Below are 20,268 nucleotides of genomic sequence, written 5' to 3' on the forward strand. Positions count from 1 at the left end.
TCCAGAGCCTCCGCCTATGCGGTGGTACTACGCCGCCTTGTGTGGCTGAAATGCTGGTCTGCAGACCAATCCTCCAAGAAGGCCTTGGTGGATTTGCCCTTTAAGGGTGAGCGGCTTTTTGGGGCATCCCTGGATGACATCATTAAGGATGCCACTGGTGGTAAGAGCACACTGCACCCACAGTCTGGGAAGGGCCAGGAGCCTCGCCGTAGGCAAGGGCCCTCTTTTACTACCCCTAAGCGTTTTTTTTGTGTGCCCAGTGCGGCGGGAAAAAGTGTGCAAGGTGCTAAGGTGCCCACTGCAGGGCAGAAGCGCCTCTGGTTCCGCAAGCATGCGGACAAACCTGCTTCCGCATGAAGGTCTGCCCCCGCCTGTGTCTCGGGTGGGGGGACGGCTTCGCGAATTCACGGCTCGGTGGAGGTCTCTTCTCTCTGACCGTTGGGTCTGCGAAGTAGTTTCCTCGGGGTACAAGATAGTTTCTCTCTTGTCCACCAAACAGATTCTTGCCTTCCAACCTCCAGCTTCCAGGGGCTGTCCAGGATCTACTGGACAGGGGGGTGATTGTACCAGTTCCCTCGTTGGAACGGTTTCAGGGGTTTTACTCCAATCTGTTCGTAGTACCCAAGAAGGAAGGTGTCTGTCCAATCCTGGACCTCAAGGCCCTCAATTGCTTTGTCAAAGTGCAAAAATTCAGGATGGAGTTGGTTCGCTCGGTAATAGCAGCACTCCATCAGGGGGACTTCATGGCGTCTTTGGATATCATGGACGCATACCTACATGTTCCCATATGCACGAAGCACCAGAGTTTTCTGCGCTTTGCGATCAGTAAGGGCCACTTTCAATTTGTGGCCCTCCCGTTCAGCCTGGCCTCGGCACCACGGGTTTTCACCGAGGTGCCCCTCCCCCCGATACTGGCCCTGCTGAGACAGCGAGGGATCACTATCGTGGGATATCTGGACGACCTTCTCCTGAGAGCTTCCTCAGGCTCAGAGTTAGAAGAGGACGTGTCTATCACGTGTCAGAATCTCCAAGAGTTCGGCTGGCTTCTGAATGTCCAGAAGTCAGTGTTGGTTCCGTCTCAGAGACTGGAATACCTGGGACTAGTCCTGGATTCCGCGGAGGCGAGAGTTTTTCTCCCAACAGAAAAACTCCAGACACTTCATTCTGCGGTACAGCAGTTGTTGACCCAGAAGTGGTTGTCTCTTCGATTCTGCATGAGGGTTCTGGGTCTGATGGTGGCCTCTTTCGAGGCTGTTCCTTATGCCCAATTCCACACCAGGGAACTACAGAAGGAGATTCTGTCACGTTGGGACAAGCTCCCGTCTTCCCTGGATTACCAGATTCAGTTGAGTCATCTGGTCAAGTCTTTCCTGGTATGGTGGCTGACGTCTCCGGTGCTTCGGACCGGGAAGTCTTTTCTGCCGTGCCAATGGACAGTGGTCACGAGGGATGCCAGCCTCTCCGGCTGGGGGGGGGGCATTTGGGGCACCCAGTCTGCCCAGGGGCGCTGGACTCAGGAGATGTCCCGCCTTTTGATCAATGTTCTGGAGCTATGAGCAATCAAGCTGTGCCTTGCCAGGTGGTCCCTGGAGCTGCAGGACCGACCGGTCAGGATCCAGTCCGACAACGCCACGGCCGTGGCATATGTCAATCATCAGGGAGGCACACGGAGTACAGCTGCAGCGACGGAGGTCGCGCACATCCTTCGGTGGGCCGAAAAGGTCCGTTCCGGCTCTGTCGGCCGTGTACATTCCGGGAGTACAGAATTGGCAAGCCGATTTCCTTGTACGTCCCCTGGCGTCTACCCCTAAGAGAAGATCTTCTGTCGCAGGGTCCGATCTTCCACCCTGCTTTACAGTCGCTGGCTTTGACGGCATGGCTGTTGAGAGCCAGGTACTGAAGGACCGAGGCCTATCAGGCTCGGTGGTCTCTACCATGCTGCGTGCACGGAAGTCTACCTCACGTAGGATTTACCATCGAATGTGGAAGGCCTACATCTCTATGTGTGAGGAGATGAAGAGTACGGTTAAGAGTCAGATTTCAGCTCTGGCCGTTTACTTTCAGCGACCCTTGGCGGTGCACTCCTTGGTGCGTACGTTTGTGCAGGGGGTCCAGCATGTGGCCCCTCCTGTGCGCCCTCCACTGCCACCATGGGACTTGAATTTAGTCCTTTCAGTGCTTCAGGATGCTCCCTTTGAGGACATCCGAAAGATCCCTTTGTTGACTCTGTCACAGAAGGTGTTTTTTCTGGTAGCAATTACCTCGATCAGACGAGTATCTGAACTGGCGGCCTTGTCTTGCAAGGCTCCCTACTTGGTCATCCTTAGGGATAAGGTGGTACTGCAACCTCAGCTGTCTTTTCTCCCGAAAGTGGTTTCGGCTTTTCACATTAATGAGGACATTGTTCTTCCATCTTTATGTCCTCAGCTGAAAAACCAGAAGGAGGCCACTTTACATTCTCTGGATGTGGTTCGGGCCCTACGAGTGTACTTATCTGCTACGGCTCCGTTCCGGAAGTCGGACTCACTGTTCGTGTCGGTGGCTGGTCCCAAAAAGGGTCTGGCAGTCTCGTCGGCCACTATTTCTAGGTGGATCCGACAGGTGGTGCTTCAGGCCTAAGCCCCGAAGGGGCGGGCGCCTCCCTTTTGGGTTACGGCGCATTCGACCAGGGCAATCGATGCCTCTTGGGCTTTCCGGCATCAAGCCTCTGTGTTACAGGTGTGTAAGGCAGCGACCTGGTCGTCGGTCCACACTTTTTCAAAGTTTTACAAGGTAGATGTGAGTGCATCTTCTGATGCCTCCTTTGGCCGCAAGGTGTTGCAGGCAGCAGTTTAATGTTGGAGTTCTTCCGTTGAGTAACTCCGGTTTTGTTTGGGGTGTAACATGGTTTGCGGTGTTGTTTTCCCACCCCTCTAATTTTTGGACACTGCTTGGGGACGTCCCTAAGGTCAAAGACTGCTGTGTCCGTCCATTAACGGAAGAGAAAATAGGATTTTTGTACTCACCTTAAAATCCATTTCTCTGAGTTCATGGACCGACAGAGCACCCACCCCTCCTTTTGTTTGTACTGCTTGATACGAACTGGAGCTGCTAGAGCAGGGTGTGGGTTATACCCGGGGAACCACGCCCCCTGGGAGGAGCTGCACTGAGTAAAGTGTTGTTAACACTTAAAGTGCTTTGTTTCTGCCTAAACTCTCCTGACGGAAGCAGGTATTACCCCAAAGGTCAAAGGCTGCTGTGTCTGTCCATGAACTCAGAGAAATGGATTTTACGGTGAGTACAAAAATCCTATTACAAACCCCAGCTCTAGCATTCCTGACATGTTTTGTCCATTAACTTCATCAGAGTCATTTTTGTATAAAAACTCCACAACTGTGTGTCAAGGTTCATGCCCGGTATATTTGAGGAGAGGTGGAAAGTCTCAGAAAAACTGTAAAGGTGACACCAGACCCCCCCACCTCCCTGGTCCCCAATGTACTTACCGCCGGTGATCCTCAACTGTTCGTGATCCTGCAGCCACTTCAGCAGTCTGGAGGTTTGAAATCCTAACTGCTGACATTCTTCTCCGTCCTGCACTGCCAGAAGTGCTGCAGTTCATGGGTATTCATGTGTAATTGAAAGCATGGTTGAAGTATTAATATTGTCGACTATGTTCTATGTTGACTAATAAGGTGATAGTCACAATCTACTCAATTATTATATGTCCTAACAAAATCCACATTTATTATAAGCGTTGCCCGGCCAAACACTGTACAGTGATTCCACAACACTAAACAAGTATATGTATAATCAAAACAGTGTAGCGCAACACCTTATCACATTCTTTTTTATGGTTGAACTGGATGGACTTAACGAACTATGTAAAAAAGAGGGGAAAAACGGGTAACAAAAAACACCATGGCCTACTGAGGAAGCCCAATTATGAGGCGCAGTGCGTCTAGGAGGGAATAGCAGAGCCGGTGATGTCATGCTGGAGTCTCGCCAAGTGTGGCGGTGAGCTGGCAATTGACTGTATCTGTAAAGCGCTTTTAAAGTTGTGTTCTTGTAGGTGTATCTTGAATAAATTTGCAAAACTGTTGGAGCATTATGATTACACTGGCAAGTGGATGAGACAGTTGTCCTGTGTAAACCGAGTAGGAGTGAGGTGGCGAACCCTAAGGAGCGGCAATAGTTAGATAATATTGATGAGCATGTTGTGATAACATTGAGGTGAGCAGGTCCTTCACCTGGTGGTGGATGCGCACTGATGCATAAAGAGTGAACACACATGGTGTTTTTTGTTACCTGGTTTTCCCTCTTTTTTTCTTATTTTATGGAAGTTGGACCATATGAATTTTTTAATACAATTTCTGAACACAGAATTTTATATATATTCTTTTTATAGTGCTATACTATTTATTTTAGAATGTGACAAAGTGGTGCACTACACTGTTTTGGTTACAAATATTGTTAACTGGCAACCCCAGAGCAGGTGGATGGAGGAGCAGCGTCTGGATATCAGTATATACAAGCGTGTATTGATATCTGTGAATTGATTTAGTCTCATAATTTTCACGTTTTTAAGGGATATTCCCATGACTTCACATAAACTGCTTCTAAAAGGTTCATGAGAGATCCTTGGAAATAGCAGAGGTTAATGTTCTGTGTTCTTGCTCGGGCATAATCTGTGCTAGGTAGTGTAAAGTAACAGTCCCATCCTTAGTTCATCCTCTTCCTTGACAGGGTGCTTTCCCTCAGTTTCCATTGGTAATGTGAATAACCACTGTAATAGTTTACCAAGTTGCTGAATGTCATCAGTGCTATTTGGATTTTTATGTGGTAGTTAAAACCTGTTCAACACCTGAACAAAAGCCATAATCTTCTAGAAAATGTTTTTGTTAGATATGGAAAATCATACTAATGATCTTATTCTAAGCCACCCAATTTGTTCCAAAATGTTATCTGCTTATTTCAGTTACATTACACAGTGTGATATTTACAAGTATTTATAATGGTCAAACATTCTTCATGTGGAAAACTGATTTCTTCCATCTCTGTTATTAAGTTAGCTTTCATACAGGCCAGCCGATGCAGTGTCATGAAACGGTGGCATTTACACTGAATTTTTTCTCTCTTGAGAAGCGGAAATTAAGGGGTGATATGATCAACATACAGTAGTATGATTTTTGATAACGGCTTACCTGTAAAATTATTTTCTTTGAGTACACTATGAAACACAGAGCCTTAATCATTACATAGTGGGTTGTATGGGTCACCAGAGGTGATTGGACACTGGCACAACCAATGAGAACAAGTTCTCCTCCATATAACCCCTCCCATACAGGAAGTACCTTAATTTTTTGTAGCAAAGCAGTAAGGATCCCATAGATCTGTGTTCCGTGGTGTACTCAAAGAAAAAGATTTTATAGGGAAGCTGTTATCAAAAAATCCTACTTTCTTTATCATATACCATGGGACACACGACGCCCAAAGGCAGAATCCTCATGTTACAGCTAGTTGATAGAATTTGGTAAATGTATGGACTGAAGACCAAGTTGCAGCTTTACAGATCTGAACCATCGAAGCCTGGTGATACACTGCCCATAAAGCACTTATTGCCCTAGTCAAGTGCGCCTTAACAGGAAAAGGAGTAACCATATTTCGTAAACCATAAACTTGAACAATTACTTGTCGAATCCACCTAGCAATATTGGATTTTGATGCCGGCTGGCCCTTCTTGGGACCATCTGGCACAATAAAAAAAACATCTGTTTAACATATCTGAGGTGTTGCCTGCAGATAAACTTTTACTGCTCTCACTACATCTAGAGAGTGCAATAACTGGCGACTGCTGATCTATGCCAGTTTTCTACCCCTGGAATGAAGATTGCAGAAAGACAAGGAACATGTTTTTCTGCCCATGTCAAAATCCAATTCATCGCCTTCTGAGCATCCCGACTCTGGGTGCCTTCTTGATGATTGATATAAGCTACTGCAGTAGCATTGTCAGATTGAATCCGAACCGGGTGGCCCTGTAACCTGTGTATCCAGGTTCTGAGTGCCAAGTATACTGCCCAAATCTGTTGATGGGCAGGCTCTCTTCTGTTTTTGCCCAGGTACCCTGGGCTGAAGCTTCTTCTAATACTGCTCCCCAGCCCAACAGGCTGGCATCCGTAGACACCACCTTCCAGGTGACTGGGAGAAAGGACCTTCCTTTCTGCAAGTTTACGGTCTGTAACCACCAACTGGAGCTTTGGGTCCAGAATGGGTCCGGCGTCTCAATTTGGAACCACAAAGAGGTTTGAATAAGACCCTGCACCTTGCTCTTTTAGGGGGACTTCTTTGATTACCCCCTGAGACAGCAAATGATCCAAACCCCGGAAGAAGAATTCTCTCTTTACTGGATCTTTGGAGACCCTTGAACTTCGGAACTGATAAGGTGGGGTCTCTTGAAATTCCATCTTGTACCCTAGGGATACAGCAGAAACTACCCACTTGTCCTGGATCTCTGGCTGCCAAGCTGCTTAAAACTGCCAAAGACGGCCCCCCACTTCATGAGGAAGATTTGGGGCTTTGCTTGTTAGCTCTTTGACCCCACTTCTTCCTGTTTTTCTGGGCCTGGCCTTGGTCTTTAGCCTTTGAGGCTGTCTGAGAATGCCATCGCAACTGCCTGGAGGCAGATGTTTCGGGAGCTGGAGAGAGAGAGCGCTTAAAACAATAGGGTAGTCTTGCCGCTTGATATCTTTTGGATATGCTTTTCAAAATCATCCCTAAAGAGGCGTTCGCCATGAAAGGGAAAACTGGTCAAAAGCTTTTTAGCCAAATAATTCTGTGCATATGCACCAGCTGGAGCATAAGGTGAGATGCTTGTTGAATAGAATCTCTATTGGCATCCACTGTGAAACATAAGGCCCTAGGAATATTTTCCCAAAATTTGATCTGCTCTGGAGGCAGATCTTTCAGCCCGTTTCACCTGATCCTTTAAGACCTGACACATACCAACTACCCACCACAGCAGGTTGGGTCACTGCGCCCGCCAGGAGAAAGGAAGACTTTAGTAAAGATTCCAACTTTTTCTCAGAAGGATCTTTAAATACCTGGGCATTGTTCACCAGACAGGTTAAGCTTTTATTTACACAAGAAATAGCCGCATCAACTGAAGGCAGACTCCACTTCTTGGTAAACTTCTCCTCCATGGGATAAAGAACTTCAAACTTCCTCGAAGGAGAGAAACACTTATCTGGATGCTTCCAGTCTGCATAATTCAGATTCTCCATTAATGGATGAACCGGAAAGGAGCATGCAAACTGTGGGGATTTTAATGAACCCAGAGAGGAGACACGTGAGTCAGTAAAGAAGGTAACTTGAATGCAGCGCGTACTGTTTCAGTATAATATTGCACCTGCAATTTAAGAACCTGGGAAGCAGAAAAAGGTTCTTCTGAAATCCCAGATCCTTCTGACTCCTCATCCTTATCCTCTGATGGTGCTATGTCCTCCTCATTCTCAGACCTTTCTGAAGGGAGATTTGAAACAACAGAAGCGGCTCTGCTTCGCCTTTTGTCCTTTTGCGAGTAAACTTAGTGGTTATTCCTTCTAAATTGTCCAGGGCTACTGCCAAAGTGTCCTCAGTGACCTATGCAGGCCCAGACACCATAGAAGAGGCTGCTACTCCTGATGGAGACAATGGCTCATCCTTTACAGGTGCATCATATATTACAGAAGAGGAAAGTACCAAGCAGGTCTGGCTAGAGGCTCTCGTCTCAGGTGGCGATGCTTTTTTGTCTTTTTTAGTCCCTAAATTTTTCCTCTGGGAAGACATGGTACTTTGGCTTTTTGCTTAGTAATATCAAATGCATATACTCCTGTGCTAGTTAAGCAATCTACATACAGTATGCAAATAATCACACAGTGTCATGCCAAGTGGGTGTCCTCTTTTGGGGGTGCTCAATAACCAACCACATAGAGACCTTACGTGCCCGTAAGCCGTTGTGTCCCAATCAAGGGAGAGCTGCAGGTTTGAGAGACTTTATGTGCATTTCTGCGTGCCTGAGCGCCATGGATGACATGCACGCTCATGACCCGTCCCTTCTTCCTTGCTGTGCCCCATAAAGACCGCCCTCGACCTAGGGGAGAATGGCGGCATCCTGAGAGGTGGAAAGGTCTTCCTGCATCATTCTAGTGAGGAGGGACATGGTTGCTATCCGTGGCAGAGCTCTGCAGCGGAGAGTGTGCTGTCTGTAAAGACCTGACACTGTACTGGAGCCTGGTGAGTAAACACAACTCTTTACTCCCTCTAGTGGCAGTAATAGAGAAGACACCCACTCAAAGGAAAAAGTCTTTAAGATATATGCTTAGTACTTTTTTCCTGCTTACCTTATCCCCGCCACAGGTTTGCTAAAAATCAGATAAAACCAATCTTCACCCATCACGGCAGGCATGTGTGCCAACCTTTAGGGATATGGGTTCCTACTTAAAAGCCTCTTCCCTGGGCCTTGTAAAAGCCTCTGCCAGGACTTTTATCATTTGTTAAAAGCGAAAGTGCTGGACCCTAGCGCCCAGTCCTCCAAAGAGAGACATCACAGGCGACACCTCGTGCACGAGGCCCGGATACCATCCAGTTTTGGCATAATAACTTGAGCGTCTTGGATGGACCCGAAGTATAGCTCTTTTGCCCCAGGGGCCTTTATGGCAGGGCTTCCTTTAGCACATCCTAATCGCGTCCAACCTCTTAGACACTGGCAAAAAACGAAGGTACTTCCTGTATGGGAGGGGGTTATATGGAGGGGAATTTGGACACTGGCACAACCAATGAGAACAATCACCTCTGGTGACCCATACAACCCACTATGATTAAGGCTCTGTGTCACCTGGTGTACGATAAAGAAATATAAATACATAAGCTATCCATATAGTGAACTTGGTGTAGAGTTATCACATTTAAGCTCATTACAGTGGACAAAATACAGAAAGGCTTCTTCACAGTAAGAACTGTGAAGATCTGGAATAAGCTTCCTCAAGAACTCGTTCTGGTCAGCTCAGATTGTTTTTAAAAAGTGCTGGATGTATTCCTAAATGCAAAAATATAACTGGATATTAACACTTATAGGTAATGACAACAGGGATAGTTGATCTAGGGAATATATAGTTGCTTCCTGGGGGATCAGGAAATAATTTTGTCCCCTGCTGGGCAAATTGGATCATGCTTTATTGGTCTTTTTTGCCATTCTCTTTATCAACAGTGGCCCAGATTCAAAAAGCAATTGCGCCTGCGTAACCATAGTTACGCAGCGCAATTGCTTACTTGCCCCGGCGTAACGACTTCTCCCGATTCAGAGAGCTCGTTACACCGACTGCAGCCTAAGATATGCGTGGCATAAGGCTCTTATGCCCTCATATCTTAGGCTGCATTCTTACGTTGGCCGCTAGGTGGCGTTCCCGTTGTGGTCAGCGTATAGTATGCAAATTGCATACTAACGCCGATTCACAACATTACGCGAGCCCTGCGTACGCAGTTTACGTTGTTTGCGTACGTCGGGTTTCGCGTAAGGCTGCATATGCTAAAAGCAGGGGCAGCCAATGCTCCTGCGTCGCAAGGTTTAAATTTGACGTTGTTTGCGTAAGTGAATCGTGAATGGCGCTGGATGCCATTCACGTTCACTTTGAAGCAAATGAGGTCCTTGCGGCGTCATTTGCCGCAATGCAGTTTCCCGATTGAGCATACGCTCGGCGCGGGAACGCGCCTAATTTAAATGATTCCCGCCCCCTACGGGATCATTTAAATTGCGTGCGCTTACGCCGGGCATTTTGCCAGAGCGCCCACGCAATTTACGGAGCTACTGCTCCATGAATCGAGGGTAGCACAGAAAATTTGCGGGGGCGCAGGGCAAAAACGGTGCCCTGCGCCTACGTAAAAAATGTGCAAATGTTACTGAATCTACCCCACTGGGTATAGGATTGTGTTGTTTTTTTTTTTCCTGTTGGTTGAACGAGATAGACTTGTGTCTTTTTCCAACCTAACTATGTAATATATTCTGGATATGTAGATCATTTATTTTATACAGTATGTGGTCACATTAGCTAACCCATCAAACGGCTGCAGAACTGGGATTCTGGAGAATCAAAACTGTAAAGCTTATCACATAAATGCTGTTTAGGACACCTCCAGTCATCATAGTACCTTAAAAAATGTTAGTTTTTAGGATCAATGTTAATTACTGATCCAGAAATATAGTATAATTATACTGTAGCATAATCAAATGCAATATTTCACCAACAACATTTGTGCCTAAAAGAGTCTACAAAGTCATGCTTGCCATTCTTCCAGAGATGAACATAATTGCAGGGGAGCAGCGCAAAGGTGAGTAACTAGGGCAAATATGGAAAACATAAACTTGGTAAAAGGTATTAAGACATTTGAATTCTGTTCCTTGTATAGACTATTTGAGTTGTAATATATCAACAACAAGCATACATTCTGCAGAACATGTAATAATTTGGCATAAGCTTTAGCTGGAGAGCAGCGGGCACATGCTAATAAAATTCAGATCACAATTATTTTAAGTGGCAATAACCCCAAAAATATAATACATTGCAGCTTAACAATCAATTGTGGGTGCTGCATTCGTTTTTTTTTCCTTCAGTTTTCACCTGGTGATCTTTGCCAGTAACACACCTCCTGTAATAAAGAGTCCCCACTCTGGATGAAACACAGGGGGAACACCTTTGGATAGCAGCATTTTCAGTGTGGGGGGAGGGGAGTTTTGGTGTACTAGCAGATTTAGATAGACTAACAAACTGAAGAAAAACTCCAGCTAATACTTTTAATCAGTTAGAGCAAACTTTTTTTTTTTTTTTCCTTTTGGGATAAAGGTTTTTTCATAAATAACTAAAAGCTGATCATTGAAAGCACCCCTACTATTCTTAAATGGCTTGTCTCGTCTCTGTAACTGATGCATTCTGCTGGAGAAATTATTATTTTGAAAAACAGACTTACTGACAGGATCACCAAATGAAAATAGATGAAAGGAAGCCTAAAAAAGAAAATGAATGCAGCCATCACATGTAAGAATTGGTAAGCTGCAATGTTCTATAGATTTGCTTTTGGGTTTATTACTGCTTTAAAATGAATAATGTATAATTGATGAATTAGCAATTTCTTTTTTTTAGTACCACTGTAGAAAGAAGATTCATAATGACATACAGAATAGACTTGTGAGGGGTAAAGGGAAGTCCACTGGAAATGTAATGAAACAAACAACAATTCCCCCAACTGCACGTATTTTCTATATGGTATCGGGCGAATTTGTATAGTTCTAGGTTTGATTTTGGAGAGCGCAGAAAGCTAAAATGAAGGATCTACATAGACCAAATGGAACAGATAAAATGTAGTATAACTTTACCCGCCTGTCAGCTTAGATAAAGGGAATAAACTTGTGTCAAAGCCTCTGAAATTACTCACATAGATTACTTCTCTCTCTAAATTGCAACAAGGACGAATAGAATGGGCCAAGGTATGGATCCTCCCAGTTCTGCATGCACTAGAAGCTTCTGTGGGCTTCCTCTTCCTTCTATAACTGTCCTTGTGATACCCTGTGTGGAACAATGACAACATACGAGGATATATATAATAAATTAGGTCACTAGTCTAAGCCCCTTTCCCGCTGGAATGCTACAGCAATTTAACATTGTGATTTGTAAATATTTACGTATTGGGCACACATAGCTGTTCCAGCTGCCAAGGGGTTTCCATTGTTTTTTTTTTCCTGTTTCTCTTATTGTGTAGTGTGTAATTTGTTCTTTGATTTCAGCTTTAACCAGGAGTCCTGACTCAAATTGGCTGTTTCTGTCGCTACTGTCTTAATGTGGCTCCTCATTGCCAGCTTGCTTGCTTTTCCGCATGTACCCTTGTGCTTTCTGACTGGTTGTCCCCATTTCAAAAGCTTTTCTTACCCTTTCTCCTTTTTTCACTGTCGTGTTTGTTTTCTGTGTTGGTTTTCTGTGTTGGTTTCTGTGGTTACACTGTGGTGTATAATATACAGGTGGAACAATGTGATAAACAAATAATAAGGCCGAGTTTATTTGAAGCATTTGTGAGCCCTATAAAAGACCTCTGCATGATATCTAGTCAAGGAGGTCATTTTCAAAGTCCCCTCTCATGTAAACTATTGAATTTGGACATTCTTTTAGCAGTGTTCAGTTATTATTTTTAATTTTGTCAAACAGACTATCGGAAAATGTATTTTATACCTTTTGTAGTAGACTTCAGCTTGACATGTTCAGTTCTGTGGGTTGCTAAATCCATTTTCTGTGGCATATCTGTGCAGAATATTGCTTAGGTTCTGAAAAATATATTTAATTTATTTGTTGCTTTCAGCTTTGTTAAACATAAAGCACCAACGTAAGAGCCAGTGTCAAGGCTTTGGACTTGTGTTGATGTCATCAGTTTATGCCCTCTCTGAGATAATTCAGAATTGATTCACAGGTGCAGTTGACCACCCTTTGACTTGCATTCGAACAGTTTCATGCATGTTTTGCATTTCCACAAACTTGTATGAGGATGCAAAACCTACTTGAAATACTGCTATAAGCTTGAGATACTCTGAGCCCCAAGCTTTGCATTGCTTTTAAGCACTTTTCCAGTAGTTTTTAGTTAAAAAAAAAAGTACAGTCATCCTTAAAGTGGTTGTAAAGGCTCAGGTTTTTTTTACCTTCATGCATTATGTGTGCAGCAGCCCCCTAATACTTACCTGAGCCTTATCGCGATCCAGTGATGTGCACTAGAGCAGCGGCTCTTCCTGGGTTGGGGCCAAACCATGCTCCATGTGTGAATGAACACACAGAGCAGTGGCTTATGAACGAGCCTGCTTGGGTACCCCCATAGCAAGCTGCTTGCTATGGGGGCACTTGGCAAGGGGGAGGTGAGGAACGCCAGCCAGGAAAAGGGGAATCCTGCAAAAGAATGTGTACAACTAAATAATACTAGAAAAATTATATTAACAAATCAACATGCAAATAAATCCATAAATATCAAACCATATGTGTACACAGTGTAAGTATATATAAAGTGATTTTCTGTGTCAAATCCACACAAAAAACATTATTGTAAGTGCACAGATGAGAAATCGTCATTAAAATGCAACAATTATATCGGTGACCAATCTTCAATAAAGTGGGAGGGGATAAACTCACCAAATAATATTGACCACTTAAGATAAATAAGAAAATAGGTCTACAGCACCTATGGCTCTTCCCATATAACCCAAAGACCTCTATCTTCTTCTGACTCCCATATTCCCAACTCCAGCGATATACAAAAAATAAATTTTAGTGTATTATTTCCTGAAAATATGGGTTTGATAAATACCGCTGCAAATATCATGCAATATAAATGAAATTTGGTACCAAAACAAACTTTACTGCAACAGAAATCTACAGAAATTATAAATGTTGAGGTAGATAAATGGTAATTTGGCTATTGGTCAAATTGTAGGAAATATCACGCCCGAGCAGGAGCTCTGCATCAGGCATCAAACAAATGCCACCATTTTATTCTAGGTCTTGGCTTTCAGAAAATATATAAATGTTGGGGGTTCAGTTTTCTAGCTTAAAATACTAAATTCTGACACGTGTAAAAAATAATTAAGTTGCCCCGGACGCAAAGTGTTTAATAAACACAGTTAGCACTATATATATATATATATATATATATATATATATATATATATATACACACACACACATACACACACACACATATAACCGATTCATGTATATTGTTGGAGTTGGGAAAATTGGAATAAGAGGAGGACTGGGTTCTATGGAAAGATCCATAAGCACAGTAGACCTACTTAATAATATAAGTAGTCAATATTATTCAGTGAGTTGATCCCTAAAAGGTATTGGAGTGTCCTCAGGTGGAGGTTGCCAGGAGGTGAGAGTTTGGAGACAGAAATGAAATGAAAGATCTTTTGTAACATATTGGAGGTTGAACTTTATTGAAGGTTGGTCATCTGTATACTTGCACAAATGGCTTTTATGTGGATTTAACACGGACAATCACTTATGCACCCAATATAAACTTTCACTGTATACATATATGGTTTGATATTTATTAAATGTATTACATATTGAATGTTATTATAATTTTTTGGATTATACATGCCATTTTGCACTTTATTAGTAAGGGTAGGTTATATATTGTGATTTTTTTTTCAATTTAGAATAAGGTTGGGAAAGGGAGACCTATGTTTTGACCATTATAAATATATTTTATACATATTTGTGTGTGAACAATTATTAATAAGCAACTAAACTAACTCTTTTATAAAGTGTAAGCAAGGATGCAAGTAATAAAGATGTAAATCAGTAAAAATTTTAAATAAATATAATCAACGTACGCAATAAAATTGTGCATAACAAAACTCGCAATGTGATGAATTCATTCACTTAATGTAAAATTAAAAAATGTAATCCATGTGTTCCTGCTGAATAACGACAACTCAACTAGTACATGTCAACCTGAAAGCACCTCACTAGCTGGACAATTAGATAAAAGATCAAATGCCTTAGAAAAAATCCAAAGCGATTTCTCCCCCACTTAATCGTACATCACCTGATCATCCCATTAGACTCGTAAATAAACCCCCAAAACATGCATGTAGTTAACCAAAAAAAAAAAAGTAACAAAAGACTTCCCTAATGCAACACTGTTTATTCTAAGTAATCAAATCTGGCATTAAATTTACCAAAGTTAATAAAATGTCACGATTTGCTTTTTGAAGGGGAAGAAGGATAAATTGCTTAAAGTTTGTTAGACCTTTTATCTAGAAAGTCATCTATTGGGGTTGAGTTTTTAATCTATTTGTTACAGTGGAGGAGCACCGGTACTATTGAGTATGGACAAATGAATATGCCTTTTTAAACTTGGTGAATGAGTTGATCATATTGTGGAACACCATTTGGGCTATTTTATTCTTATACTGGGTATTCTTAAATTTTTCCAGCACTGCACCATTTTCATATATTACTTTAATAATTCAGGTGCGTGGTAGTTTAGAGGATGCATAGACATGCCATATTTTGAAAAACCCGGTGAAGAAATGTGCCAAGATATAGCCAGAAAGCCTAGGAGAAAAGTAAACAGTGGGAATATGTGAGGAACGTCTGCACAGGATCTTTCTATATAGTAACATTAAAGTATTTCCTAAACATGCAGATTTTATGCAACTGAACTTGCCAGTTGTAGAACCCCGTTGAAGGGTTATCTGCTGGGCAGATCAGATGCAATTCTAATGAATTCTGGTACTGAAGCAAAACTTCAAAATATAGGGGTTTGCAATAAAAATTATGGTAATTTTTATGGTTGGGTGACAGTGTGATAAGCACTTCTAACAAATGCAGGATGGGAGTCTTGTTTTTGTTTGAGTGGAGTGTGTTGGAAATCAGGGTTGGGGGTCTCCAGATTGATTTAAGCCCCTAATACCTGTATTCCCCCCCACCCCCCAGTTTGGGTTAAATAAGTGGACCAGTGTGTATGTGTCTCATTGTACAGGCACAGGGTCCCTTCCTGCTCTGTAAACCATAAGCCTGGGGAAACATTTTTTAGAAAAGGGAAAAAGTGCTTAGATAAACCCAGTTAGGAGGATGAGTTCCTTTTATAAAAGGTAAAGCGGAGGTACATTTGCCAAATAAAATGATAAGAAGAATGCAAATTTAGTTTTAGTGGATTCTACTGAAAGTTTAATTTGTTGGCAATACATTTATTTTTTTTAACCTCGCCCACTGTATGGAACCTGAGAGAGACATAAAAAGAAAAAAAATGCTAAAAAGAAACAAAATCCTAAATGACAATCAGAAGTGACAGCACAAGCAAAGGTGTGGGTGGATGAGTGAATGTAGATAAAAACTGTATTAAAAAATAATAATCCTAAACATTATATATGAAATGTGTTCATCTGATCAGAGATAGGCTTTTAACATGCTATCACTGAAAGGTTGCTTTGAGGCACAACTGGCTGTTCCCGAATGAAATATGTCCCACTATGTGTCACATACCGACTAAATGGCTTTTTAAATGGAGCTGAAATTATTTTGATGTGTACACATCTCGGGGTTTTAATACAACCCACTGTTAAAACGACGCATACAGATCCGTCTCTTTAAAACCTCATTCATAATTCAGAGCCTGTGATGTGTTCTAAGAGATCTGGGAGCTTTAAAAGAACAGGAATTACACTGAAATATTCCAGTTTTATTAGAGAGACAGTTAACCCTTGATCTTCCAAAGAGAACACGCTCACAATACACAAAAATAGCTAATTAGCTGCTGTTTTACGACTAGACCATCTTATTTAGACTTGCATAAATATAAATATTGTAAATAAAAAAAAAGGCAAATCATATTGCCAAATGAAACACTTAGCACAGAGACACCATAGTGTATAACCATTGAGCCGCACCCTCTAGCAAGAGATAAAACTGCTGCTCACTATAGCTGAGAGGATTGAGATGGTGAATTACAGACTGGTGTAAACAGGAACATATTGTCATAAACAGAAGCCAGCCGTCCAAGACTGATGGCTTAATATGAAATAATTAGTCCAGCCGTACATCAAATAAGTAGCTCAGGAACAATTACGATGTTGGTGAAATTGCCGTAGAAGCGGTTTTATGCACTGGTTTCCCATCACTGCTGTTCTTTCTTTCTCACGTTATTTTTTATTTTTTCATTCATTTTAATGATTGTTTGGGATTATTTGGCTTCCAGCACTAACTATGCCTATTTCCTTTCTCCCATTTTGTCTTTCCCTCAAACCTACTTCCATTCCTTTTCTGCTTACACCCCCTGCTGCTACTAATCCTTCTTGCGTCTATCCCCATCTTGCCCAAAATTCTTTATATTTTACCATCCCTTTTTTTTATTTTTTTTTATTATGCTTTCTTATTTTGTCACATCTTTTCTGCATGTTATCTGCTCCTATCCTGCTCCCCCGTTCCTATCTTCAACCTTTGCTCCACAGCAGAAAAGAAATGGTATACAGATGAAATGGAAAATGCTTATCCCAGAAACATTCAGATTAAGCCAATGAGCACACATATGGCTAATCAGATTAATCAATACAAATCGACGAGCAGCTTGATACCGCCAATCCGAGAGGTCGAAGATGAATGTTAATCCTAAACTGAACTTTTTAGGGGAAAACTACAAAGACCTATCACAGAACTTGAAGACATATCCAGACTTGCAAAACAAACTAATAACTGCAAGCATAAAAGTGGTGTCATTCAATAGGCCTGTGAGAAGCAAGACGTTGTTTTGTATTTCCAACTGGCATACAATGACTGGAAAAAGCAAGTGTACATTATTTAATTTATAAATGAACAGCATCTATATAGTCATGTATAGCCTCTAGTGTTTTAAATTATTTTTATTCATTAGAAAGAAGAAAAAATATATATAAATATATTTTTTGTCAAGTCTTTGCCCAAAAACTAAGGATTAATAACAGCCATTTATATGGGAAGGTGATGAAAGGACTTGTGTCAAACATACAGTACTTTAAGTACAGCTAAATACTTTCCCTGCTACAAGACCAAGTGAGCTGCTTCCTAGGACATCATCACACATTCAAAGCAGGTTACGTTTGCCTTGGAAGATCAGATAAAGGATGTCATTGCTGAACTAGTCCATGCTTCTGCCACAGAGTTGTATGGGATCTGAATAATTTTGATTGAAATTACTTTGCTACTTTTTTTGTCTCACAGTCAACTAGCATTATTAATGATGGATTTCAATGGTTCCTGTAAACCTTCCTAAGAACACAATCCCAACAAATGCAACAACTCAGGCTAGAGTTTTGTTTTGTTTACTTTTCTGTTTGATTTTTTTTTATTATATTTAATATGTCATATTAATGAGTTATAAACAACCGCCGATAATTTATTTTATTACTTGATTACAGTTGTAAATGAATTGCAACTTCATCCTTAATTGGTTAAAATATACATTTTCCATTTTGATAAAGTAAATGTCACTGAGCAATTATCATATAAATGAGTGATGTACAAGAGATGCATTTAAAGGGCCATGTATGTGTCAGGGCAGGTGCAATGTATTCTGACACGTGGGTCCACTTTTGCTACCTGTTTAGATGTGATCCAGAATGATATGCTGTCTTTAAAAAAAAAAAAGGTAATGCAGCTCTCACTGGCAATTTCTAATGCCCTTTAGAAATAAAAAAAAAGTCCTTTGAAAACAGTACTTATTAAAGCATTATTAGAGTAAAGTGAACCCCACTTTAAAAACAAACCAGAAATGTTGTCACGTTTATCCATATTATTTTAGGTTTGGGTAAAAAGCGAATGATTCAACTGTTAATCGACGTATTACCTTTGTAAAGTCATCACTTTGCAGGTTTTATGCTATCTACTTTCCACTATTTGTGCAGAAAGGGAATAACAACATTTAACACTGTAGTGGGAGATATTCTACTATCTTGCATAGCAGCAATATTCTGAACTTCCCTGACTATGGGGTGGGCTTCAGTGGTTCACTTAAAACAGATATATACCAACTCACACAAAGTAGTAGAAATGGAAAACCCAGTGCTTGCAGGAATTAGGAACATGCAGTGCTTTTATTGCATTTTAAAGTAAACCATTACTTTCAGTAACACAACCATGCTGCATTAGAGCTTTTTCATTTTATATATAGTTATTCTAGGGACATACATTTTATTCTGGTGCAGTTTTAACAATTTAGACTGTAAGTTGTTAAAAAATCAGGAATATTGCAAAAAAAAAAAAAAAAAAAGGACCAACATTAATGTATTGCTCATTGAATATTCATTCCTAGGGCTTCTTTGAGGACTGGGTCCGCTACATCACAGCCAGCAGTAACTGCTTGAAAAAAAAAAAACACTTTCCTACATTTTCAGGTTAAACCCACTGTTGTGCTCACATGTGAAAACTGTGGTCTGATGCTTGTGAAGATAGGCTGGATTCAATGTTACACAAATATAGGATGCATTAATGCTTTTTTTTCAGTTGCAACAACTTGAAGTCAATGTGTCCACAAGCCCAGGATGGGTCTACAATGTTTTCATTAAATTGACTACTTTTACAATAGATTAACATTTATTTCAAAAATAAAAACATTTCATCTGGGAAGCTGGAGCTATGATTCACTGCTCAGATTTTAAAGCATTTACTTCATATTATAGTATTTGCTGGGTACAAAACACATTGGTTTAATTCCTGTATTATGAAAATAATTATCCAAATTTGCCTCCATACAGCGTCTAATCTAAATGTTGTTGTGATTCACTGACTAATGAGGGTAAGGTATTGCCTTCTGTATGTTAAACCTGTAGTGCCAAAGAGACCTTTATCACCGACCCAACAGTCTGTGGTTGTTCCTTTGTGCAACTGGATATATTCCAATTGTTCTAATTTTACCACTAAATTTCAATAGGATATCAATATTATGAATGCCCTCCATTTCAGCAGTACTTTAGTTAGCCATTAAATCATAAAGATGATTGATGGTATCTTGAATGATTTATTGCTGATCGCCGGCGTTTAACAAAGTTTTGATAATTTGTTTGGACCAAGCTGTCACTAAAGCCTCATATACACGATCGGACTTCCATCGGACTTTTCCGTGGATTTTGCTCTGAATGGGCGGTGGGCGTGAACTTGTTCTGCATACACACGGCAGGACTTTTTCAGCCAGCTTTCACCAAATCACGTGTTTTTTCAGCTCTTTACCGCCACCCTTTGGGCAACTTCTTCTATTGTTGTCTGATCTTTAGCATTGGTTCTGAGCATGTGTGTTTATTTAGTTTGATGGCCTTGTTTACACACGATCGGATTATGCTCAATCGGATATTTGTTGAAAAGTTTGAGAGCATTTACAGCAAACATTTGTCAACTGAAAAACCAAAAACATTTGTCCGATGGAGCATACACACAGTCGGCTTGTCCGATCAAACACGTCCATCGGACAATTGTTGTCAAAAAGTCCTATTGTGTTTATTATGGGCCTTTAGACATACAGTGGTTGTCAGTGCTGTATGTACCCTCAGCTATATACAGTGCTGCAGTTAGATGGGAACTTCCCTTCACACTCCCAGAACAAAATTGAGTCAGGCTGAGCACTGTTCAGACATTCATAGAAGGATTTGTAATCTCTGAATACAAAGCTTTCTCTGATTGGCAGAGGTTGTGATGTTTTCTGCCTACCTCTCCACCTCAGCCAATCAGAGGAAGGTTGACAACACTTAATTGT

At 41.5% G+C, this 20,268-nt stretch overlaps 1 protein-coding gene across 19 annotated transcripts in view; it reads left to right on the plus strand.

Annotated features, from left to right (window-relative positions):
* KCNMA1 (potassium calcium-activated channel subfamily M alpha 1) overlaps positions 1 to 19,106 on the plus strand; it is an 856,444-nt gene extending 837,338 nt beyond the window's left edge. For 11 of the 19 annotated variants that reach the window (XM_040320626.1, XM_040320629.1, XM_040320630.1 and 8 more), the window contains 2 exons: positions 11,472 to 11,491; positions 17,000 to 19,106. In XM_040320626.1, coding sequence (XP_040176560.1) covers positions 11,472 to 11,491; positions 17,000 to 17,154 — 175 coding nt within the window. In that variant the 3' untranslated portion in view covers positions 17,155 to 19,106. The remainder of the gene's footprint in view (positions 1 to 11,471; positions 11,492 to 16,999) is intronic. The other 8 variants (XM_040320627.1, XM_040320641.1, XM_040320642.1 and 5 more) reach the window with 3 other exon arrangements.
* The last annotated feature ends 1,162 nt before the right edge of the window (positions 19,107 to 20,268 follow it).

This window comes from Rana temporaria, chromosome 8 (genome assembly GCF_905171775.1).
Source record: "Rana temporaria chromosome 8, aRanTem1.1, whole genome shotgun sequence".
In the NCBI taxonomy this organism is placed as follows: domain Eukaryota; kingdom Metazoa; phylum Chordata; class Amphibia; order Anura; family Ranidae; genus Rana; species Rana temporaria.